Source organism: Marmota monax, unplaced genomic scaffold (genome assembly GCF_021218885.2).
Source record: "Marmota monax isolate L192 unplaced genomic scaffold, Marmota_monax_Labrador192_F-V1.1 WCK01_AAM20220418_F8-fsc00056, whole genome shotgun sequence".
NCBI lineage: Eukaryota > Metazoa > Chordata > Mammalia > Rodentia > Sciuridae > Marmota > Marmota monax.
In genome coordinates, this window is record NW_026695212.1 from 7,383,740 (window position 1) to 7,409,753 (window position 26,014).

A 26,014-nucleotide genomic window follows, 5' to 3' on the forward strand; every position below is an offset into this window, starting at 1 on the left:
ATAATGATTTATTGTGTATACACAGTGAAACATGTCATGATTAATGTCTTCTATTTAATTTAAAACACAAAGATGTAGCTTTCTTGCCTTTAACATCAAGACACAAAATATGAATGAATCTTATAAATATAATACATGAAAAAAATTAAGTCCCTAAAAGATTACATACTGTATTTTACAATGTTAAAGACACTAAAATTTTAAAAATACATACTGTATTTTACAATGTTAAAGACACTAAAATTTTAAAATTTAGAACTGTACATAAATGCAATAAAACTATGTAAGATGGAAGTAAGTGAGACGTAAATGTGAGTTAAGATACTGGTTACCTTGGAATGATTAATGGGGTGGAAGCCACATGATTTGATACAGATCATTGTCAAAGTCCTAGCTTTCAACTTTTGTAGTAGTTTCTCATGTACATCTTAAATTATAAAACATTATTAACTAAATGTCAAAAAAATAAACGTGACTGAGGAGGTAGCTCAAGGGTAGAGTGCTTGCCTAGCATGTGCAAGGCTGTGGGTTCAATTCCTAGAACCATGACAAAGAAAAAACAATAATGACAAAAAATAATGACGGTTAATGCATATTTTTCTGAGTCAAGAATTATAATTAATGCTATTCTGTGTATCTGAATTTCCACAATAAATACATAAGCAAACACAGTTTTTCCCCTCAATCAATGAATAGATAAATGCATATTACTAAGAACACTGTAAATAAGGCAATACGGTATTTAAAGCATGATATTAAGGATATTCTCATTTTTTCATTTGGAGTTGAATTTTGCTTTACTAGTAGATCACAGATTCATTTCTGTCTGGCTATAACCAGACATTATAAATATTCATGAGAAGGGGCATTGAAAAGAGGCATAAACTTAGGTCCAGCATACTAAACTTATGTCCCAATTTTATCATGTCCTCTAGGCCTGTAAAACCTCTGTATGTGGCTTGGTATACATTAAAGGATTTCTGCTTTGACCACATGCCAAACCTGTGTTCAAATATTCTATTTTTTCCCAAATGATCCAGAAACTTCAGTATTTTGGTATCTAAGCTATATTTTTTCATGATGCTTTTCACACTTAAAAACTGCATTAACATCCTTTGTTGGATTATATTTACTGTTTAGTTTTATATTAGAACATAGCTCACCACAGATATACAGCAAGGACAGGTATGCTATGACATTCACCTCAAGCCAGTTACACTGTTGCTAGAATTTGGTCTCACCAGAGTTAAGGTGAAATTCTGAATTGACACTGTATGGGTGAGCTAAGAAAGGTCAATGATCCAGTCAATTTACTGAAGGTGAAGCAATTATTACAGGAAGAAAAACTAGGCTGAATACCATGCTAAGTCAATAAGGTGCTCTCCAGGTGGAACAAGAGGTAATTTGTGAGAAGAGCTTTGATGCACGATGAGATGAGGAGATACAGAACTAGAAATATTGGTATTTTCACTCAAAATGTAGGAGAAGGTCATTAGGAAAGGAAAAGGGAATTAAGATAACCAGGCAAAATCAACAAGACAACAACTCTGACATGACTTTCCAGTTAGAATCATTTGCCTCCATTAGTCATGCACCAAATTCAAGCTCATGCTGTTCAGAGTCAAGAGAGTGCTTTGAATCGAGGATCACTTTTCTTACATTTAGAAGCACTCTTAGCAAAAAGCATTGCAATGTTAATGTCAAAGGGATAGGGAATGCTCATGAATGAACTGGTGTTTATAGGTAGCAAGGGGTTAGAAGTTGGGTGACAATCTTCTTTAATTTCTAGTGATTTTTAGGATCTGAGTTGATTAATAGGAGACAGTGACATACGATTACTTTGTGAGAAGAAATCAGCTTTTCAGATCTAAGCTATCATTGTGATTATCAGAATGATTAGACTTCAAATGATATGAGGGTAGGAATAACCTCTTTATATGCCCACGAGAGCTTTCAGGTATGGCATGATGTAATGGCGGAACTCCGATACTGGTCACAGCCATGTGACCTTGGAGAAGTCACACTTTCTCTCTGGGATTTTATCTTTGGATAAGAAGATGGGATTACATCATTCTAAGGACACATTTAATGCCAGTTTTCTGGTAACAAGGTAAATCCATGGTTCTTTACTATGAAATCTGATACTAACCAGGAATTCTCTCCCCAGATAAATGCACATATCCTTCTTATCCCCAACAACTTCATGAGTTACTACACTTTTAAAGTCCACCCAGGGCCACCAGGTGAAATCCCCGATATAAGTGATTTCTGATTATTAGTTCAACAAATACTTATTGAGTGCCTACCAGGCCCTGGACTCTGTGCCAGGTAACAGGATGATGCCCATCGTCCCAGATCATCATGGAGAAAGAGAATTTTTAAATGTGAAAATCAACCCAGAGCTCAGTAGAAAAGATTTGACAAAATAGTGACGTCAACCTTAAGCAAAAACTCAGATGTAAACCCCAGAAAGCCTAAATATATTGGGAAAACGGTAGCTGTCTATATTTAGTTCTTTCTAGCACATGAAAGACCTGACATTCATTTGCTAAGATTTCTGCTCCCTAGTCTCAGAACTATAAAGGTTCACATTTTCACCTTCTGTGAGAAAGGATGAATAGTTGTCTTGACCAACAGACACTTTAGAAAGGATTTTAGAACAGGGAGCTTTGTAGGTTCTGGAGTCAATCAGAACAAGGTTTAAATCCAGGATCTAAAACTTAGTGGCTGTTTAATAAGTTAAACAGTTGGACAAGTTACTTAACTCTCCCTGAACCTTGGTTTCCTGATCTATAAAATGGGAATCCTAACAACTGCCTCAAGAAGGAGTTTCTAAGGATTAGTTAACATATGTAAACCAGGTCATTGCAACTAAAAAGACTCCCTAAATAGAAATACTTGTTAAACGATTTGAATAGAATGTGAATTCTAACAAAAATTGTGTTTATCTTCCTCTACAGGTCATGTCTACTCACATAGGGAGTTTCTTGGGTTAAAATCCAAATTCTCCATAAGGAGTTTGTGATCTCAATTGCCTTTTATCCTAGCATAACAGGATTGTCACAGCTCTGTGATGCCTGAGCCATATAACCTATTGGTTCTTATGGAGCCCTGTACCTTCACACACCCTTACCTGTCCGCTCTTGGCTGAAGGAATGATTCTCATACTTGCCACTCCTTGTAGTTATGGTCACATTGTAGAGGCGGCCTGGGGTGAGGGAGCTGAAGGAACACTCACTGACAGACTTGGCAATGACCAGGGACTGAACCACCCTGCTGTTGTGGGAGAGGGTCACCACATAGTTATCCACGTCTCCAGGCGCTGGCAGCCAGGAAACACTGAGGTAGTCATTACGACCTGAATTGTTCACCGTCATGCCACTCACACTGGAAGGGACTGTAATTTTAAAAGAGGAGAAAATTTAAAAAGGAAAATGATCAAAAGTCCAAGTCATCTTTGTGGTCAGCAGAAACCATGATCTGAGGAGAGCTAATGTGATTACAGAAGAGGTCAAGGAAGTGTGAGGATTTTACTTTAGCTTCTAGCAGCTGAGTGCTCCTACGTCAGAAGGCTAACCAAAATAAAAATTCAAGGAAACTTTCCGATGCCTCATAAATACAAGGATGCCGCTACTGCACTTTTATGGGGTTGCTGTGTGTAAAGTATTTTCAGTGGAGGCATTTTTATGTGAATGTGGTAAGAAATCCCCTATAGGAAAGGGAACAGACATTTCAACAATCCAAATGAATCAACCTGAACCAAACTCTTCACTAAAGCACAGATGTTTGAGGGAAAAGGTGGAGAATGAACAGCTTTTCTCAAGTGTGTAGGTTTTGGGATACCTTCAATCTTCATGTGAAGAAATCATTTATTCCTGGGGAGTTTGACAGCTAACATAACCGGGGCTGGGGAGGGGTGGTGGTGGTGGTACTGTGTTCTCCCTTTGCAAAGTATTTCCTGCCCTCTAGTGGCAAGATATAAGCCTCAAAGCCTACTCTGGATGCAGTAAGTCTGGAAACTGGACCAAATGTGGGCATACAGCTGTGATGGAGACAACCTTTCTGGAAAGGTGTCAACTATAATCGTTTCCTTATGTCATTTGGGGACCAAACGCCACAAACTTTTACTGAGAACCTACTATTTGTCAAGTATATGAAAATAGAAAGTGTGGATACCTTCAAGGAGCTTCCTGACTAGAAATAGACAGATGGTAAATTAGTAACCATGGTATAAAATAACATTTGTGCTATGTATCAGAAGTAAGTGTTAGTAAATAGTACTGCCATTCGTGAATACCAGAACAAAATCCCACAGAATATATGAACTGCACTACTGTTTTCATCATTAGTTGATTAACCTCAGCTCAATATTTTTATGTAATTGTCAATATACCAGAATATGGCATATAAAGGCGGAATTTGACTTCCGAGAATCCTTCTAATTTTACTGTTATTTGTGAGTTAAGCCCCAAAGCCTACTTACATAAAAAATTATATACACCTTACTGAACAACTTTGCTAATGTTTATCCATGTATATGGATACTTCCTAGCTTCTAAGATACACTTAACTGGGTCTGTCTTTAGGATGTTTAAATAATTCTGTGATGGGGGACTATGGACTCAGATCTTCGTAAGCTACAAATACAAACATGTTGCATCTTACCTGTTCTTCCTTCCACCACCACTTGTCGGGAGGAAATCCCTCCACTCACTGTTGTTACCACCACGGAGTAAAGGCTGCCTGATTTCAGAGAGTGGAAGCTGTATTTGTTGGTCTCACTGGGAACACTTTCATTTTTGATGACCACATTTTCATGGATCAGTAAGACTTGGTAGAATTCTATGTCTCCCAGGGCCTCAGTCCAGTTGGTAAATAGACTACTGGTCATCCCTTGGTTGGCCACATGCAGGCCAGTTACTTGGGCAGGTACTAAAACACAGTAGACCAAAGACAAAACAAATGACACTTAGTTACTCTAAGAAACTGTAATTAAAGTGGGCCAAAAAATGGAGACAGACTTGAGAGCACTAAAAATGAATTTGTTTGTTTTAGCTATAGACCCTCAGCTCTACTTCCTACGGCATATGAGAAGTGCTCCTATACAGGGACTCTACTACTTTGAAAAAGTGGTTTAGATAGGAAATAAAAATTATTTAGGATGCAAGGATGAGATGCTTACTTACTAAACCATTTGATTTTAAATTTTAAATAGTGAAGGCTGCTGTATTTGAAGGCTTCTTCTTAAAATCTTATTAAAATTTATTCTAATTAGTTATACATGACAGTAGAATGCATTTTGACATATCATACATAAATGGAGTATAACTTCTCATTCTTCTGTTTGTACATGATGCAAGGCTTCTATGCTTTTCTCTTTTCTTAACCCATGAGAACTCAAAGCCATGAGATCACTTTAAGCCAAGGGTTAATATAGGTGGTATTAGGAAATCCTTTCAACCCAGTGATTATGTTATGGTTTAGCAAACTGGTTGCTTCTTTACTGGCACATTCTCAGATCTATTATTATTATACCCAAAAATCCTACAATAATATAAACCACACTATTATATATTAAAATAATGATAATTTGAAGTCTACCAAATTATGCAGTGTCCATGTATGAACATATATATAAATTTATATATGCTCATTAAAATAATGATGATGATCATAACAACTATTGAATATCTACCATGCACCAGTTATGGGCTGAATGTATTATAGAGGTTGTATTATTTGATAGCTCATTCAAAACACTATAAAGTTGATTCTCTTTACTAATGAGAAAACCAAAGACCATTAAATGTAAATTTTAAAGCTTTTATCACACAGTGTTGACAAATAATAAACCTGGGGTTCAAGGCTAGATCTGTCTAACCCCTAAACTTTTGACCCTTTTCTAATTAGCAATTATCGTTGCTTTCTGCCTATCCATTAGCAAATCTTTTACACAGATATTGAAGTTGGCACTCTATTGAGAGATGTTTTAATTTGTTCTTCTTCCTTAAATTATAATAATCAAAGAGATCAAAACTCTAGCACACTCCTCCTCAAAGTTCACTAAGATACAAACATATTCAATAAAAATGCTACTATAATATGGATCCGAAGTTCCTTTCCAATTTGAAATTTTATATGGCAAGCAAAGGAACTATAATACCAAAACAATTTTGAAATAGGGAACAAAGTTGGAGGACTAATATCACCCAATTTCACTAGAAAGCTAAATGAATCAAGATAGCATGACTGGCAAGAGGCTGAAACAAGACGTGATGGTGCAGAACTGAAAGTTCAAAATAGACCAATGGTGAGGGGAAGTATATGTGTGTAAAAATGTACACATTTATGTATATACATATATGCAGTTATATGTATATGTATTTGTATGTATCTATGTATATATATGTATATACAAATACATATACATATGTCTGCATATATGTATTTACATATGTATATATTAGTCGATTTGTTTTACAGAGATTCAAAGGCAATTTAGTGGAGAAAGGCCAGTCTTTTCAACAAATAGTTCTGCAATTATTAGATACATTATTTTCTTAGAAATTATTTCATTTCTTATACAAAGAAATGAAACCTCAACCCATATCTCATACCATATATAAAAATCAACTCAAAATGGTTCATAAACCTACATTTAAAGTATAAACTATAAATCTTCTAGGGAAAAAAAATATTTGTGATCTTATGTTAAGCAAAGGTTTTTTAGTTGGATACCAAATGCATGATCAGTAAGAACTGATCAATGGGAGACCAAAATTAAACACTTCTATTTAGTAAAAGACACTCCTACTATCATGAAGAAACAAGCCACAGACTGGAAGGAAGCATTTTCAACACATATTTCTGACATAAGACTTGTGTCTAGGACAAAGAACTCTTAACATTCCATGACAGGGCTGGGGTTGTGGCTCAATGGTACAGTACTTGTCTTGAATGTGTGAGGCACTGGGTTCGATTCTTAGCACCATATATAAAAAAATGAATAAAATAAAGATCCATTAACAACTAACAAAAATAATATTAAAAAAAACCCTCAATGATAAGGAAGCAAAAAATTTCTATTGAAAAGCAGGTAAAACATTTGAACTGAAACTTTCCCAAAGAAGATAAACAGAGGTGAATAAGCATACAAAAGGATTCACAAAGCCCTTAGAAATTATGAAAGGGCAAATTAAAACCACATGTGATACCAAGGACGTACTAGAATGGCTTAATTTTAAAACAAACAAACAAATGAAGTGACCAAACCTAGTACTGCTGAGGATGTGGAGGAACGGGAATGCTCATACATTGCTGATGGGAATGTAAAATTTGACAGCGTAGCTGGGCATGGTGGCACAGGCCTGTAGTCCCAGCTATTCAGGAAGCTGAGGCAGGAGGATTGCTTAAGCTCAGGAGTTCAAGGCCAGCCTGGGCAGCATAGCTAATCACACACACACACACACACACACACACACATATGTAAGGGGTGGAGTCTTGGGGAAGTAATAGGATCATGGGGACTCTGAGCTCATCAATAGATTAATCCATTGATGGATTCATAATTGAATGGACTATTGGGAGGTGGTGGAAACTACAGGAAGTAGGGCCTTGTTCAAGGAAGTAGGTCACAAGGAGAGTGCCCTAGAAGGATATATCTTGTCCCTGGCCCCTTTCTTGCCCTCTCTCTTTGCTTCCTGGCTGCCATGAGGTGAGTACTTCTTGCCATAATAATCTGCCTTGCCAAAGGATCAGAGCAATGGAGCCAAATGACAATGGACTGAAAAATAAATCTTTCTAGATTTATGTTGATTTTCTCAGGTATTTTGTCACAGTGACGAAAATCTAACACACTTCTGTGTACCATACTCTCTTCTCAGTGCTGCCCTATTTCTTTGCTCTGTTTTGTTAAAAAGCATTCCACCGGAGGGTTATTCTCTACTCTGTTTCAATTTTAACAAAAAATAAACCCAAGCAAAATAGAAAGAAGGGAGTAATGAAGATAAGAGTTGAATTTGGTAAAACAGCAAACACATTAGAAATCCATAAAACATGGTACTTAATGAACATTTGTAAATTGAATGTTAAATAATTCATCAGACAGTACATTGTAAAATCTAAGATGTATAAAGATTATTACCTGTTCTTCCTTTTATCGAAGAGGAATTTTTTAAGTCTCCACTAATACTGGTGACCGTAGCTGTGTATTTTCGTCCAGGTACCAGATCAGTAAAAATGAATTCTTTGGCATCTTTGGAGAGCGACTTGTGGATGAGTAAGAGGTCTCTGTCGGCTAGAGAGATGATGTATTTCTCCCACTCTGCAGCGGGGGTCTGCCACATGATGCCCAGTGAAGTTTCGTTAGCATGTTTGACCCGAAGCTGAAGGACAGCCAGGGGAACTGAGGAAAAGTAACGATGAGGTGAGTCATTGATTAGCTCAGATGCACACACAGAGTATTTTTTAAGGAACTGTTCTCTTCCAACCTCAAAAGTTCTGGTTCAACATTTCTATTCTGAATACTTAAGCACTTTAGAATAAAAAAGGTTTACCACAAAAACTCTGCCATGTAACATAACCAGAAATAAAAATTCAAAAAAATATTGTTGCACAACACCTACAGAATCATTTATTTTTGATCTTAGGTAACTCAATTAGAGTTTATCTCTTCCTGTGTATTTTGTGATACAAAAATATTTAGTACAATCTTGTCATCCACAAAACCATCAAGAAAAATCTATGAGTATTTAGGTGGAGTGAAGCATGTGTTAACCCCACAGTTTTGAAAGACCAAATGCTCAAGCCATTTAAGTCTCAAATTCAGTGAACACTGGGATATGACATTGGCAGTTTCCTGGGTTACTTGGGAAGGAAAGGATATATCCATGAGTCATGAACACCTTCATATTTGCTTACCTGTCCTGCCTTGGCAACGTTCAGAATTCTTCATATTTCCACTCTCAACGATGACTTCTATCTCATACTGTCTTCCGGGTATGAGCCCCACACCATCCATGACATACTGTGTTTCCTCCTTTCCCACAGTGGTGTTGAGCAGTGCCACAGAGTCATTGAAGAGCAGGATACGATACTGCTCCCAGTCTCCAGAAGGGGGCGACCAGCTCACCATGAGGGACCTCATCCAACCATTGTTGTTTGCCTCTAGGTTCCTAACTTTGTCTGGAACTAAACAATAAAATGTCAAAAAGAAGGTGTTAAAAACCTAAGTAAAAATATTCATTTGCCTTTCATGGGTAACAGTAGATGGGACATACAATATTTGCAATTCAAAAGACTGCTATCCCCTCTTGATGACCATGGAGGACAAGGGAGTATTCCTTTCTCATTCTGGAAACATCTGACACTCAAGAAATGTATGCTAAAACCATTTTAGTAAATTAACAGGTATGCAGTCTTCTGGAACACTATTAACAATAGAGGGATATGAATGCCGTTTTTTATTGATTACATGCTTTCCCTAGAGAAAATAATGACATTGCATCTAATGATGGTGACATTGACAGATGTGGCATCTTCTGGAAGAGATACTGGATATTGTGGTCATGAAATGTTCCTCTTTTCCAAATGAAAAGAATAATATTCTTGAAATATTATTATTCCTTTGATCATATTATTCCTTTGCTTCTAAACACTCAAGTTTTCTTTAAAAAAATTACAGAATAAAATGTCAAGTGCTTCACTTGCATTTGTGGCTCTTCAAGTTCAGAACTCATATCCCCCCTGTCTTAACTGAAAATTCCCTGCAGCTACTCTTCCTCCTTCCAGCTGTGTACTCTACATCTGTGTGATTAAAATGCAGCCTCTTTTAAGCAAAGGTTGGACCAGATGGTAAATACTTCAGGCTTTGCAGGTCACATATGGTCTGTATCTCATATTTTTCTTGGTGTTTTTGTTTGTTTCTACAATCCTCTAAATATATAAAAACCACTCATTAGCTTGGGGCAAGACAAAAACAAGCCATCAATCAGACTTGACCACAGGGAATAGTTTGCAGAACTCTGCCTTAAAGGCAAATGTCTCAAACATTTTAACAATAATATAGTTAAAGCACTGCATACATGCCATAAATTACTAAATTTATGGAAAACATGTTTAAGTGCTAAGTGATCCTCATTATAAGAATGGATCAGAAGTGTCTTTTTTTACTGATATCAATGTTAATGTATTTAAGTTACTCAAGTGATTGACATGAAAAAAGCATAGAACAGTGAAAATAGGCAGAGCATTCAGGAATCCAAATACATTTGCTTAAATTACTCAAAAAATGCAGTTAGCCTCTGCTTTACTCTGTCTGTTGGACCCTGGCCCACAGACACTCCCAGTCATGTAGCTCCTACTTCCTAGGTAGGAGAAGGAGCTTCCATCCTTTTTAATTTTGTCTTATTTTTTCTTATTCTAAGATGAATCAGAAGAGGACTTGGGCAATAAAGGAAGTTCTGGAGCCCAAGACTCACCTGTTCTGCCCATTACCATCTTCTGAGCAGAGAGTTCACCAGAAATACAGCTGATGGTAACTTGATAAAGTCGTCCAGGGGCTAAGTCTTTAAAGTGAGTTTCAATGACCTGAGGTGCTAATACTTTGTATTCCTTGATGGTCCCTTGGTGAGACAGGGTCACGTTGTAGAAATTCACATCTCCAAGAGGTCTTTGCCATTTGACTTTTAGAGAGGTCAAACTGCCATCATTTGTCACCTTCAAATTTGAGACTTCCATGGGAGCTAATTAGCAAAGAATGGAAAAGAGATTTTACTCAGGATATCTTACCATTCCTGTGGCTAAATTCTGACCTATATTTTAATTCCTGCAAGGCATACTCCTTGATCAGAAGAAAACAATTGCTTTGAGAGACAAAAATAATATTGTAAACCCAATGAAGGCAACCTCATGGCAAGAGCACAACCTGGCAGTCAGGAGGCTGCATTCTGGCTGGGACTTGGCCAGCTCTCCTCAGGATTCCGGACAGCTCTCCTCAGGATTCCGGACAGCTCTCTCTGCATCTAGTGTTCCTTGCTGGTAAATAAATCCTGGTCCTAAAGTAGTTCTGTCCAGCTCTGAAATTTTTTAATGCAGTCTTCTGAAACACTATTAACAATAGAGGTCTATCGTTTGATTAATTTCTTCTCATCAATAATATCCAGTACTTAATAAACAGGTTGATCCATGGATTGCTGTATTTTTTTTTAACCTCTTGCACATGCCATAATTTTGGATCCCATTAATGGCATAATATGGTTTCATTAAGAATGGGTATACTATTCAACAAATGGTGCTAGAAAAACTGGAAATCCATATGTAGTAAAATGAAATAAAATCTCTATCTCTCACCCTGCACAAAAATCAACTCAAAGTGGATCAAAGACTTAGGCACTAGAATAGAGACCCTGCACCTAATAGAAGAGAAAGTAGGCCCAAATCTTTACCATATCCTTCACCTAGGATATGATTTCCTTAACAAGACCCCTAAAGCACAAGAAGTAAAATCAAGGATCAATAAATGGAACCAACTCAAATTAAAAATCTTCTTCTCAGCAAAGAAAACAATAATGTGAGAAGAAAGCCTACAGATTGGGAGACAATCTTTAACAGGTGCGCCTCTGATAAAGCATTAATCTTACTCTAGTCAGAATGGCAGCTATTAAGAACACAAACAACAAGTGTTTGCTAGGATGTGGGGGAAAATGCACACTGATACATTGCTGGTGATATTGCAAATTGGTGTAGTCAATATGGAAAGCAGTACGGAGAATCCTTGGAAAATTTGGAATGGAACCACCATTTGACCCAGCTATCCCACTCCTCAGTCTATACCTAAAGGACTTAAAAACAGCATACTACAGAGACACAGCCACATTAATGTTTATAACAGCACAATTTACAACAGGTAATTGTGGAACCAACCTAGATGCCCTTCAGTAGATGAATGGATAAAGAAATTGTGGTATATATACACAATGGAATATTATTCAGCATTAAAAGAGAATGAAATCATGGCATTTGCAGGTAAATGGATAGAGTTAGAGAATATAATGCTAAGTGAAGTAAGCCAATCCCAAGAAAAACAAAGGCAAAATGTTTTCTCTGATTTAAGGATGCTGATTCATCATGGGGGAGGCATGGGAGGATTAGATGAACTCTAAATAAGGCAAAGGGGAAAGGGGGAAGGAGGTGAAGGGAGGGGTAATGAGGCAGGGAAGATGGTGGAATGAGATGGACATATACCATAAATACATGTATGAAGACAAGAATGGTATGACTCACTTTGTGTACAACCAGAGATATGAAAAATAGTACTCTATATGTGTAACATGTATTATAATGCATTCTTCTGTCATATATATAACAAAATAAAATAAAATAAACTGAAAGCAAAGTAAAACAACAACAAAAAAACCTTAACACCAAAAAACAAATAACCCAATCAATAAATGGGAAAAGAAACTGAACAGACACTTCACAGAAGAAGAAATACAACCAATCAACAAATATATGAAAAAGTGTTTAACATCTCTGGCATTTAGAGAAATGCAAATCAAAACTACACTAATATTTCATCTCACTCCAGTCAGAATGGCAATCATCAAGAATATTGACAACAATAAATGTTAACAAGGATGTGGGAAAAATGATACACTCATACATTGCTGGTGGGACTGCATGTTGGTACAACCATTATGGGAAGCAGTATGGAGATTCCTCAGAAAACTTGGAATGGAACCACCATTTGACCCAGCTATCCCACAGCTTGGTTTACACCCAACGGACTTAAAATCAGCATACTGTAGTAATGCAGCCATGTTAATGTTTATAGCAGCTCAATTCACAATAGCTAAACTATGGAACCAACGTAGGTGTCCTTCAATAGATTAATGTATAAAGAAAATGTGGTATATTTATTTAATGGAATATTACTCAGTTTTAAAGAAGAATGAAATTATGGCATTTGCCAGCAAATGGATGGAGTTGGAGAATATCATGCTAAGCAAAATAAGTCAATCCCCAAACACTGAAGGCCAAATGTTTTCTCTAATATCCAGATGCTAATTCACAATAAGGGGCACAGGACACTAGAGGTGAATAGAGTTACCTTAGATTAGGTAGAGACAAGTGAAAGGAGGGCAGAGGAGGGAATATGGGGCTAGGAAGGATAGTAAAACAAAACAGACATTATTACTTTATGACTCCATGACCAATGTGATTCTTTAACATGTACACTCAGAAAAAATATGAAATTATATCCCATCTATGTATGATATATCAAAGTGCATAAATGCATTCTACTGTTATGTATAACTAATTAAGACAAGTTACAAAATAATAAAAAGAATGGGCATAGCATACTGACTTTGCAAGGGCAGAAGTACAATTTGTTTTTATCTCCATAAGTAACTCTTAAGATACATGGTATTTTTTTCAAAAATGTCTATTTATCTTTGAAATATGCTATAAAACTATATAAATGTACAGGTGTCTCTAGTATCTTTCCCACCAACTTCTTATAGTTTCAGAAACTTTCTTCATAGGAGTAATTTCCAAGTAACTAAATAATTTTAGATTTTTATCTTAAAATTAGACAATTGATGGAGAAGTGGGATTTATTAACACATTAGATCCACTAGAAGCATTTGAATTTACTTCATGCACTTGAATGTGAGCTCCATCAGGGCAACGATTGCCTGTCTTAGCTGTTATTATGATCAGTGATGCCTAGCAGTTTACAATCAATAAATATTGGTTGGGTGAATGAAAGAACTATTAATACTTGGCACAGATTAGTTGATCAGTCTAGAGTAGCTGGGAAACTATGTCCTGTGGTGTTGAGTCCTAGGGCAGGTATTTGTGGATAAAGGATTTCGGAAGTGACTTTCACTTGGAAGTAGGTCTATATGTGACACTGAGAGAAGGAATCCTGTTTCAGTGTGAGTAATGTCACAAAGACATAGGTGCTTGCTTCAGAGACAGAAGCAGGAATCCTTAGGGAGGAGATGGGTGCACTAAAAAGAAAAACGGGGACTGTATCAGCTTTGTTTCCTTCAAAATGTTGCCAAGGACAACCCTCAACATTAGAATAAAAGCTACTCCTTCATTTTTCTACATAGAAAAGTAGATATATATGAAGGTCTTTTTATAACTTACAGGAATTTCAATTTTTCCTATACCATTGTTATTCAAATAACTTAATAAACTTGATTAAAACTTGATGTGACCTTTATTCTTGTTCAGCTAGGGAAGGGGTACTTACCTGTCCTGACTAATTTCCACCTGTAGTTCTTCAGTCCTGCAGCCATAGTCACAATAGTGAGGTTGTAGATGTGGCCAGGTATCAGCCCATGAAAAGTATAGGAGGTATCGAGTTTGTCCACAATACTGTCATGGACTAGGATCCCTTTATCCATTAGCATCAGCCTGTATTGTTCCACATTTCCAGAACCATGGGACCAGGAAATCAGGAGAGAATTAGTTTTTGATGAAATACCAATATCTTTCACTGGAGATGGCACTAGTGGGACAAAACGCATGTCCAAAATGTCATTCATAATGCCCTTAGAGAAGACATAGACACATTTAATAAGAAATCACATATTCACTAATGCTTTGGGTATATCTTAACTTGTATAACAGCAATAATAAATAATAGCACTCTGGAATTCATGGGACCTTGATTAATGCTCTTCAAAGTCTACAGCCCAAAGCTACATCATAGGTGAACTTGTCTATCTCACCTATTTAATAGGTATCAAGGTAGTTTTTGCCAATGAAGTACAACATGGCATAGCAGTAAGTGGAAGAGACAAAGGAAAGAAGCAGAGGAGATGAAAAGTGGAAAGAGAGGGAGATAAAACAAGAGAGAATGAATGAGGGAAGAGTGGATGGTATGAAAGACATGTACTTTCTGGAAGGTGATAAACAGCTGTGGACACCATGTGGGTACACTCCATGTCTTATTTCTCCCCACATCATGGAAGCAAAGATTTGTTTCAGACATAGGAACATGTAGAACACATCATGACTTGATGTTATTTAAGAAGAATACACAAAGGAGAAAAACATTTATAAAACAAGTTTTATGGCACAAACAGAAAATAAGGCAGAAAATCCTGTTGCCTGGAGTTTGAATTGGAGGAGGTAGAAGGGAGCATCTCCATTTTAAACTAGAGAATAAATCCAAATCAGAGAAGTTTCATCACTTATTCAAGTTTTCCCAATAAGCCAGCATCAAAGTCACACATCCTATATTCAGTCTGGTCTTTCCACTATATCACACTACCTCCTTTCAAAGGGCTAGTTAGTTAATTTATTTATGATCTGAAGAGCATTCTCATTCCCATTCCTTGAATAACTTATAACCTCAAATGCATCATAGACTATGAACTATGGACAATACAGGTCTTACCTGTTGACCCATTGGTATAAACTGTAGAGGAACGTTTCTCTCCAGAGACAGCTGTGATGGCAACATTATAATAATTACCAGCAGTGAGGTTTAAAAATGTGTGTTCATTCCGTGATGTACTTCCTTGAATTTGGACACCTTGCATCTTTTGGTTATTATCATCTAATAACTGCACCTCATACCAGGTGACTTTTCCAGGAGATGGAGTCCACCAAACATGCAGGCTGGTTGAAGTAGTCTTCTCTTTACTGACTCCAAACCTAGCAGGTGGTAAAGGATCTGCAGGACAAACACCAAGAAAGAGAACACAGCTTGAAGATTTCCTCAAATAACTGCTTATATTGCTGCAATCCAGATTCATCTTCATTAAAAATATTAAATAATCTTCTGCCTGCAAAACACGTTGTCATTTTGCTTCACTTTCAAATCTATCATTTCATTTTCAAAAAAAAAAAACACCTTACTGAGTTATCAGTCATGTAAATTTCTTTTTCCAAAAAACTCTTTTGTTAAGGTAGCTCTGATTTTGAAAGTTTAAGCAAGATTATATTTTCTTTGGTTTTCAGACTTAGCAACCTTTTCAAATATTGACAAATACCCATACTAAAGATCCGAATAGAAAATGTAGATATTATTGGCGGGAATGTAAATTACTATAGTGACTACGGAAAACCATTATGGGCACTCCTCAAAGAACTAAAATAATAGAGCTACCGTATGATCCAGCTATACCACTCCTGGGTATGTACATGATGGGAATAAAATCATCATACAAAAGAGATATATGCACAGCCATGTTTATTACAGCACTATTCACAACAGACAAGTTATGGAAACAGCCAAGATGCCCAACAACAGATGAATGGATAAAGCAAATATGGTATATACACAGTGGAATATTATTTAGCTATAAAGAAGAATGAAATTATACCATTTGCAGGAAAATGGAGGCCCCCATATTAAATGAAAAAAGCCAGACACAGAGAGACAAGTATTGCATTTTTTTTCTCTCTCATATATGGAAACTTAAAAAAAAGAAAGAAAGAAAGAAAAGAAAAGATGACCTGAAAGTAGAAGAGGGACTCTTAGGGAAGGGGAAGAGGACTAAGTGGAAGGGGAGAAAGGGGAGGGCAAGTGAGAATAGTAAGGAGGGTGGATGTGATTAAAGCATAATATATGAATGTATGGAAAAGTCAGAGTGAAACCCATTGATTTGTGTAATTAATCATAACATTTATAATAAATAAATAAATTGAAAAATAATTTTGTTACTTACAATAAATAAATCAAACACATAATTTGAAATTTTTACTGTTCCCTTTCCTAGGTCATGGATGATTGGTGCAATCTATATATAACTTTGGGTGGTTTTTAATCGACAACCACAAAAGATACAGATATGACCATGACCCTAAGGCAGGTTTCTTTGCTCACTAGAATGGATTCTTCAAACATTCATTATTATTCCTAGATTTTTACAACCTTAGTTCTGGCTCATGTTAAAATTGCCCCCAGAGCAGAAGAGAATAGAGAAGTTTTGCACCCAGGTTTTCATTTCAACTCTCAAAGCCATGGGTAATTTGAGGGGTATGTTTTGCCTATGTTGAATTTTCACCACTGAACATGAAATGGGATGGAAAGGGCAGCTCTGGGTTAGGAACTAGGTCAATGTGAGCAATCATTCTTCTGGTACAGTGAGGAATAGAATCTTAGAAATAAGGATGTCCCTATTCTGAATACCTAGAGAACCACTGAGAGACATCTATATATAAGACATTTTCAGAAATCCTACTTCGTTCTTGGTCTAGAAAATGGGATCAGGATATTAGAGAACAATTTTCAAGGGTCAGGTCAGATGCTTTAGTGGCACAGTTATAGAGATCTCTTTCCTTACGGACTTCCTTTTAGACTATACTTTGCTCACAACATAACAACTGGAATTCTAGACCTTATTAGAAAAGTGTGTTTTAGGAAGATGTTCACTTTTGATTGATGGAAGTGCCAAAATAAATAAGGCAACTTTACTCCATATTCAAAAAGCACTTAGAAACCAACAGTTCATATGACAATCAATTAGTGAGCAATAGACACCTTAGGCTTAGTACAACCTATGAAATCAAATGACTTTAATGTTTTATGTATAAGCACATCACATTGCAAAAATTAAATATGCCACATTGCACTTTGTAATATCAATAATGAACAATAATATGAACATTAGTGGGCAAGCCAACCTAGTTACTAAGACAGCCCAAAGTCCAGGTGAGCTTGGAAGACAAAGTTTCGTGGTTCACACCAGTTGATGGTTTCACCTGAAGACTGGGTTCTAAAGTATGGTGACCTGAACTTGAATCTGATTCTCCTATTTTGTAGCTCTGTACTTTGGGCAACTGGTTAATCTCCCTAGGCCTCTGTTTCTTCATCTATTTGCAAGGCTGAAAATAGTTCTATCTTTTTCATGGAACTGGTAGGAAGATTAAATACAATATTATATAAAAAGCTCTTAGAACAGTATCTGGCAACTGTGATATCATATTATTATTCCTACAATCAGAAGCAGTGACATGTAGTGCTGGAAAGCACGGGCTTGGGCTTTGAAGCCAGACAGAACTACAATCAAATCTTGGCACCATCACTTACCAGTGAAGAGACTTTGAGCAAGTTACTTAACCTATCTAAGTTTCCCTTTTCCATATGCCTGGTGAGAACAGTAATAACAACACCAACACCAACACCAATGACAACCACAACACCTATGTTCCATGGGAATTTTGAGAATTAACAAAATATAGAGGAGATTTTTACCAGTCATGCAAAGGGCATTCAATAATATGAGCTTATATCTGTCTACTGACCATAAAAATATATTCTTCTCTGAATCACTGACAAAATGGAGGTAAAAATTGAACAAAGAATTTTGAAAATAATAGCTTAATTGACTCCTCCATAAAAAAAAAAAAACCTTGATAAAATCTTAGAACTAACCTTCAAACTCTAACCTAAATTTAAAAATTCTCAAGATGATTCTTATTTATAGGTTCTTGGAAAAAAAACTAGTTTTGGAGGGAGGGCTATATTATTTAAAATTTCAACCCTAGATAATAGCCTATAATGAAGGATGTTATAATAAAAGGAAATAAGATAAGTTTTCCACCCAGAAAGTTTTCTTGTCTGTCAAAAACAGTGAATCACATTTAATACCATGTGATTTTAATAGGCAGCGAATCCCAAGAACAATATGATCACACCCAACAAAGATGGTGCATTTTTGCTGAAGTGGCATTTTAAGGACAAGGATGAGAGGGGCAGATGCTTCTAGTGGTAATTCAGAAGCTATCAATCCTGTCATCTATATCTACTATCAAGTGAGATAAAGATTAAAGATGATGATATAGTGACTACTATAATATTAAATATATATATATATGTATATATTCTGTAAAATAAGAGCTATAACAAATAAATTTTAAGGTTGCGTGCCTAGAGGGTGAAGTTCAGAAATGCAGACTTTATCTAATCTCTCTGAGCCAGAAAACAAAACAGTCAATCCTTTGTACATCCGCTAGAACAAAGGACAATGAGACTGGGAAGTGCCTGAGCTGCAAGAACCTGCCCTGGAAACAAACACTTAAAACCCCATTTATACTGTGATAAAGCCCTTTGCTGGCAGGGGTCCACTATTGCTATGCATACTGTGAGAGTTAACTAGTTTTCAAACTTCTTTTTAATCTACGCCCGTTGGGGACTCTGCTGTATGAAAAAGTTTCCAATATTTTATTTAATACAAATTAGATACTTTTATTAGGGGTGTGATTTTCATGTGTGTGTGTGTGTGTGTGTGTGTGTGTACAGAGAGATTGTTGTAATGCTACTTGACAATTTAGTTATGTACCTATAATTTTCTGATCACACATAATTAGAAAACCACACTTGCATAATTCATGTCGATAATTAGAGGTATCAATTGCACATATGCATGCATTTATAGCCTCTTGGGTTTTCCCACCCATATACATAGTAATAAATAAAGTATTACAAAATATGAGGACTGTCAAAAACCATAAGCCAATACTTTCATCTTGATCGATATATCAAAATTCATCTTGACTATACATTTAAGACATCTCTTCTTGGCTCCAGACAGACCTGAACAAGGAATGCCAAATGTAAAGTTCTGTAGCATTTATCTGATAGACTTGAAGGAATCTCTCAGAATCAGGAAACCTTGGAATTTTGAAAGTAGGCTTGATGTTAACACAAATTTTTCTGTTCCCAAAGAAAAAGACAAAGGTTGGAAAAATCCCTAAACCGAAATGAATCAATTTTACCTTTTTAAAAATGTGACTTAGAAAGAGGGAGAAAATTATATTTAAAATGCAAGTAATATTTACTTTCTACTTTTTTTTAAACCACAGCATGGTCATTAAAACATTAGTATTTGTTGGTACAGGAATTTCAAGACTTTTTAGAATTTGAAATGATTAGATTCATTTTAGAAATAAATTTAATCTTATAATAATAAGAGTACAGTCAATCTATAGATTGACAGCAAAAACTTTTCTTGAAGGCACTATAGGCTCCACATTATCTGCATAGGAGCTCATGGCTTACAATCTGCTTTCTAAGTTAAAACAGGGTCTCAGAGACATTAAATGACTCACTCATGTTGTATAGATGCCAGGTACTATGGCTGAGCTTCTAATACCTAATGCAAATTGAGTGTTCTTTCTACCACACTTCAGCTGTCCTGGTGAGGGAAATTATGTCATGAATTGCATATTCAGTGTAACAAAAACAAAAAATATATAGATGTCTATGGAAAATGATAGCCATTTTATAGAATTTTTCATTTGGTAATTTGGATACTGTAGCAGAGTAAAAAATGAATAACAGCAGTAATGTCAGCTCAATCTAATTCTGAAGTCATGAAAGTTCCCTTGAAATATTCTTTAAGCAATGTTTTTCTTGTCTGTTTCTTTATTCCTCTAAGGTTATTGCCTTTACCTGGGGTCCCCTCCCCTTGTGCTGAGTTACTTCAAAAGTCTTCCAGGTATCTTCCTTATTTTCTCTTTCCTCCACTGTTGTCACAGAATAACCTCTTTGTACACATTTCCCCTCTGCTTTCCTCATACCCCTTGAGGTATCAAGTACTTTTCAGGAGTTCTGATTTCAAGACCAAGTCTAACTTTCTTCATAGGCACTCAAGGACTTCTGAAACTAGACATTATCTGCCTTTCCAAACTTATCTTTCACCATTATCACTCCAGCCCAAGAGATTTGTTTTTGGTAACTTCTGTATCTTTACAGAATTGGGACACCATTCTAGTTATAAGCATGGTGGTTTAGGAGGTATGATTGGAAACTTCATTTACATAAAATGGAACAAACATCAACTATTTACATAAAATAACTGGAGATTTTTCTTATTTACATCAGGGGATGGGGCTAAAGTTCCTGGTGCAAATTCTTGAAAATGAGAAGCAAAACACCATGGAAAAGAAATTGCTTACAACCTAAATACACTTCTTGGAGGTAATTTCTATTGTTATTGTTGTTGTTTGACTATTGTCAGTTTTCTTGCTTATTTTAAAGGTGATACAATATATTATGCTATCAGGTTGCTGAGCATTAGATTTAACATCTTTATATACTAAATGTAAAAATTAAGCTACTGAGGAGCTTTCAAAGTTTTAACAATTTCAAAAGGAAAATCAAAACAGTTTTGACAGTCATATACATCATTGTTAACAGTGTTGTCTGCTGTGTGAATCTGCAGGTCATCATATTAAGTGCTAGGTACCTAAAGTGTTGGTAGAGAGCAGCACTCTGAGAATCTATAATCTACTCAGGGAGTTATGACATGTGATGAACTGTCAGGAAGGCTGACTTCAATGTCAAACTTAGACTGGTGCACCCTAAATACTGTCACAGGGTAGCTTTTGGCAAGTTACTTCACCTCCTCAACCCTTAGTTCCTTAGCTATAAAATAGGATTAACAATGCCAACTTTATAGAGTTTTAAGTGTTAAGAGGAAATGGAGATAAAGTGTCAAGTGCCGTTCCTGGCACATGGTGGGTATACAGTTAAAAGGTAGTTGGTACGAATATTGCCGCTATTCTTGCAGTTAACACAGGTTGCGCATCCTTTACCTGAAATGCTTGGGACCAGAAGCATTTAAGATTTTGAATTTTTTCATATTGGAAAATATTTGCATATACGTAATGAGATATCCCGAGGATGGAACCCAAATCCAAGCACAAAATTCATTTATTTTTTATTATACCTTATATATTGCCTAAAGGTAGCTTTATATACTATTTTTAATAATTTTATGCATAGAAGAGTTTCATGGTCTGGAATTTTCTATTTGTGGCAGCATATTAATGCTCAAAGTTTTTTGGATTGTGGAAGATTTCAGATTTTCAGTTTGCTCAAATTATAGTAAAATAGGCAACATTAATGCTAATTTTGCCAAGTTGAGAATGATATCTAAAGGCTTAGGTGTTAGAAGTAAGCTTCATGAAGGAGGTGAACTCGAACAAATTTAGAAGGTTAAGTAGGACTTAAAAATAAAGAGAAGAAAGCAATTATAGAGTGAGAGAGAAGTTTAAGATAAATCATGGAAAAGCTCACTTCTAGTTAGAAAATGACATCAGCACTGAGGGTACCCAGATGACTTGCAGAGACTGCTGCACCCTCATCTCCATGGTATCCCGATTCTTTGATGTCAACACCCAATGCTTTTTTTTTGGGGGGGGGGAGGTACCAGGACTTGAATTCAGGGGCACTTGGACACATCCCCAGCCCTATTTTGTATTTTATTTAGAGACAGGGTCTCACTGAGTTGCTTAGCACCTCACCTTTGCTGAACCCTGAGATTCTCCAGTCTCAGCCTCCCAAGCTGCTGGGATTACAGGCGTGTACCACCAAGCTCAGCTATACCTGTCCATCTAAATAAATATTTTAAGGACTTTTTATTAATATTAAGTATTATAATATATTGTGGTTATGTTAAAATCCTATCTTAAAGAGATGAAGTCTGAGATATTTATAAATAAAATTAGATGATGATGATGACTTGGATTGCTCAAAATGATGTGCAGTGAAAGAATGGGAGAGCTTATAGATGAAACAAAATTGATCACAATTTGTCAATTATTGAAGGTAGGTGATGGGTACATGGTAGTTCATTTATTATTCATTTTACTTTTCATGTGTCTGAGTTTTTTCCATGTAAAAGGAAGAAAAATCAAAATTAAAAATATAAGTCCCTAGGGCTGGGGTTGTAGCTCAGTGGTAGAGGGCTTGCCTGGCATGGGTGAGGTTCTGGGTTCAATTCTCAGAACTGCATATAAATAAAAAGCAAAATAAAGGTCCATCGACAATTAAAAAAAATTTAAAAGAAAATATAAGTCCCTAAAAATCCATGTGTATACCTACGGTGTTCATTTTAGTTCATATTTTATGTTTAGGGGCATATGTGTGTCTTAATTTATATATGTTCATACATATAGCAAGGGCTTGATTTCTCCTATAAGATCAGAAAGGTGTCAGTATTATCTTTGGAGGGGGTGGCCATAGGAGGGGTCCAACAGATTGGCATCAGAGAATGGAAGGCAAAACAGTTTTTCTTTGTTCTTATTTTCTTTGGGCAAATTAAACTGGGTTGTTCCATTCTGTGTAGATAGCTCAACTTGACCTTAAAATTCCTGAAATATATAGACTGTAAAAGTCTGATTGCTAAATACTGAAGTCATCACCAAAAGTTCAACACAATTAAAAATCAATAACATCTCCCTATTTCCTCATACTAAAACATATTTAATCATTACTTTACCCTTGTGCAGGAAAAGTGTATATAGATTTAAGCTATAGTGTAATATATTTTGTCCTCTGAGGATTGGAAGGCTGAAGCAGGAGGATCATGAGTTCAAAGCCAGCCTCATCAAAGGTGAGGCGCTAAACAACTCAATGAGACCCTGTCTCTAAATAAAATACAAAATAAGGCTGGGGATGTGGCTCAGTGGTTGAGTGCACTTGAGTTCAATCCCTGGTACCCTCCCACCCCCCAAAAAAATCCTTCCTGCAGAATAATGGAAAGAATATTAGGGGAAGCTTGGGCTCTACACTGTGTCAACTGTGTGTATTTATGAAAATCATCAGTTCTTATGAAGATCAATATCATATCCAACCTGAATGTAGTAATAATAGTACACTTACTACAGACCTTGTAGGTGACAAAATGATTCCAAGTTTTATGTATGAATTAAAAATCTTTTAACAACTCTATAAAGCAAGTATCAATATTGTTATTGTCTTCACTATATAGATTAGGAAGCAGCCCTGTGGTGGGGAGGGTATTTAGGTAATCTGCACAGAAAAGCTTAGCTGGTGAGCAATGGGGGCAGTCTGCTTTCAGAACTCCCATTGTGCCACCTGCCCCTTCACAATACCCACTCTACAGGATTGCAACAGGGTCAAAGTAAAGAATATATGGTAAATGTAGTATATATTTTATACTTTGTGTTTTCAGTACAGAAGGTGACAATGATTGTATGCTACAAAAGCACACAGAAAAAATAAAAGTATGTTTCTCCTCTAGGAAAAAAAATATTCCCAGGTCTTATAGATTTAACCATGTACAAAGAGGCATGATCCCAAAATCTTAATGCTAATAGATAATAGAAAAACGATGTCAATAGTTCTTGAACCTCAGGTGCCTTGATTCACTTTGATGTTTGACAAATACAGTTCCCCAGCTCATTTCTTCTAAATTCTGATTCACTTCAGGTAGAGCAGAAACCAGGAATATTTTTATAACAAGCTTTGCAAGAGATTTTGATGCAAGTAACTGACAGAGAGTTTTGAGAAATAGTGGCTTATGTTAAAGCTTTGTATTATGAGATGAATTCTGTCTCCAGCAAAATTATATATCAAATCTGTAAACCCAGTACCAAATACAGAATGAGGCTGTATTTGGAGGCCCTTTAAAGAAGCGATGAAATTAAAATGGAGCCATGAGGTAGCTCTGATCCAATATGACTAGTGTTCTTTTAAGAAAAGATGATGACACAGACATGCACAGAGACAACCATGTGAGGATACCACCATCTTCAAATCAAGGATAGAGGTCTCAGAGAAAACCAAACTTTCAGACACCTTGGACCTCCAGCCTCCAGGATTGTGAGAAAATAAATTTCTGTTTTTAAGTCACTTAGTCTGTGGGATTTTGTTATGGCAGCCCTAGCTAACCACCATAATAAACACCATTTTGAAGGGGAAATAATAGCTGATATGGTAATTTGATAATTAAAGCCACTAAATGTTTTTCATTAAAGAAGAAAGAATCAGTTGTATTAAAATAACTAAAATAATTTCAGGATTATTTTGGTTTGTCTTTCTATTCCTAGGCTAATTGCTAAGTAGCCAAGACAGATTAAAAAGAAGGCAAATGCCACTGAAATATTTGTTCCACAGGTAAAGTTCTCTACCTCTACACCATTTCTCTGGGCTCCATAATGTACTCATAGGCCAGAAAGATTAGATAATATTATTACTACATGTTCATTCTGTTATAAAAATGTTCATTTCATTAATTCACATCTACCTCTATCTACTATCTACCTATCTATAGATCTATTCCTATCCATATATCTATCCAGCCATTTAATCAATATTGATTGTATACCTGCCATGTACTCAATAAAAACCTATATCTTAATTCTGGACCAAAAAATGCCTCCAAAAGTTCTAGATGTGAACATTCAAGAAGTTATAAATTCAAATACCCTTTAGAATGCATTCAGATGGTTTTCCAAATCTTCCAATAGTTTAAGAAAATGCATACATTTGGATTTTTTTGCACAAGCACTACAGGAGTCAGACAGAACATAGCTAGTACTTAGACACCTACACATGCCTAGAGGCTATTTGTTTGCAACCTCTGCTCTAGACTTCCAAAAGTGTCAAGTTGTTCGTTATTTGGTATGTTCAACCTGTTATTTCTGGTGATTTCTCAACAAAAACAACTTGACTTTCAAAACATATTCTTCTTAAATTGGCCATTTAATGACACTTGAGAACTACTGAGTGTCTTCTCCTCTGTGGTATGGCATACTCGAGGCAGGGCAAAGTCTTCATTAAGGAAAATGTGGTAGAGCTCTGTTGTCATCTTCACCATAACTTTGTCTCACAGCTGCTCAAGACTACAAGGGCAGGGACCACTTTTTGTCATCTTTATTAGCTCACCAATCACTACCTGCCATTGTTCTCTATAGTGTCATGCACAATAAATATTTACTGAACTGAATTTGAATCCAAATTTTTCAATTCTGATTTTAAATCTGGAGTGGAAATTGTTGCTAAAATACTACCCATTTAATAAAAAATTTTTTAAATCTTAAAGGTCAAGTCTATAGGAAACCAAAATAGCTAGCTATTTGAGACCATTTATCCAGAAAACTCACACATGAAATGATACAGAGATAACCTAAGCAATTACTGTATCTACATCCAAGTCTTGTCATGCTCTCATTCTGTTTTATTCTAGACAGATAAGATAGGCATAATGTAATAAGGAAAGCACTCACATTTTTAATG

At 36.0% G+C, this 26,014-nt stretch overlaps 1 protein-coding gene across 4 annotated transcripts in view; it reads right to left on the reverse strand.

Annotated features, from left to right (window-relative positions):
* Positions 1 to 26,014, reverse strand: part of Ptprb (protein tyrosine phosphatase receptor type B) — a 115,947-nt gene that overhangs the window by 54,036 nt on the left and 35,897 nt on the right. For all 4 annotated transcript variants that reach the window (XM_046430753.2, XM_046430754.2, XM_058574636.1 and 1 more), the window contains 7 exons: positions 15,416 to 15,694; positions 14,264 to 14,521; positions 10,479 to 10,742; positions 8,920 to 9,189; positions 8,144 to 8,404; positions 4,666 to 4,932; positions 3,134 to 3,397 (listed from right to left, as the gene is read on the reverse strand). In XM_046430753.2, the coding sequence (XP_046286709.1) occupies positions 3,134 to 3,397; positions 4,666 to 4,932; positions 8,144 to 8,404; positions 8,920 to 9,189; positions 10,479 to 10,742; positions 14,264 to 14,521; positions 15,416 to 15,694 (1,863 nt within the window). The remainder of the gene's footprint in view (positions 1 to 3,133; positions 3,398 to 4,665; positions 4,933 to 8,143; positions 8,405 to 8,919; positions 9,190 to 10,478; positions 10,743 to 14,263; positions 14,522 to 15,415; positions 15,695 to 26,014) is intronic.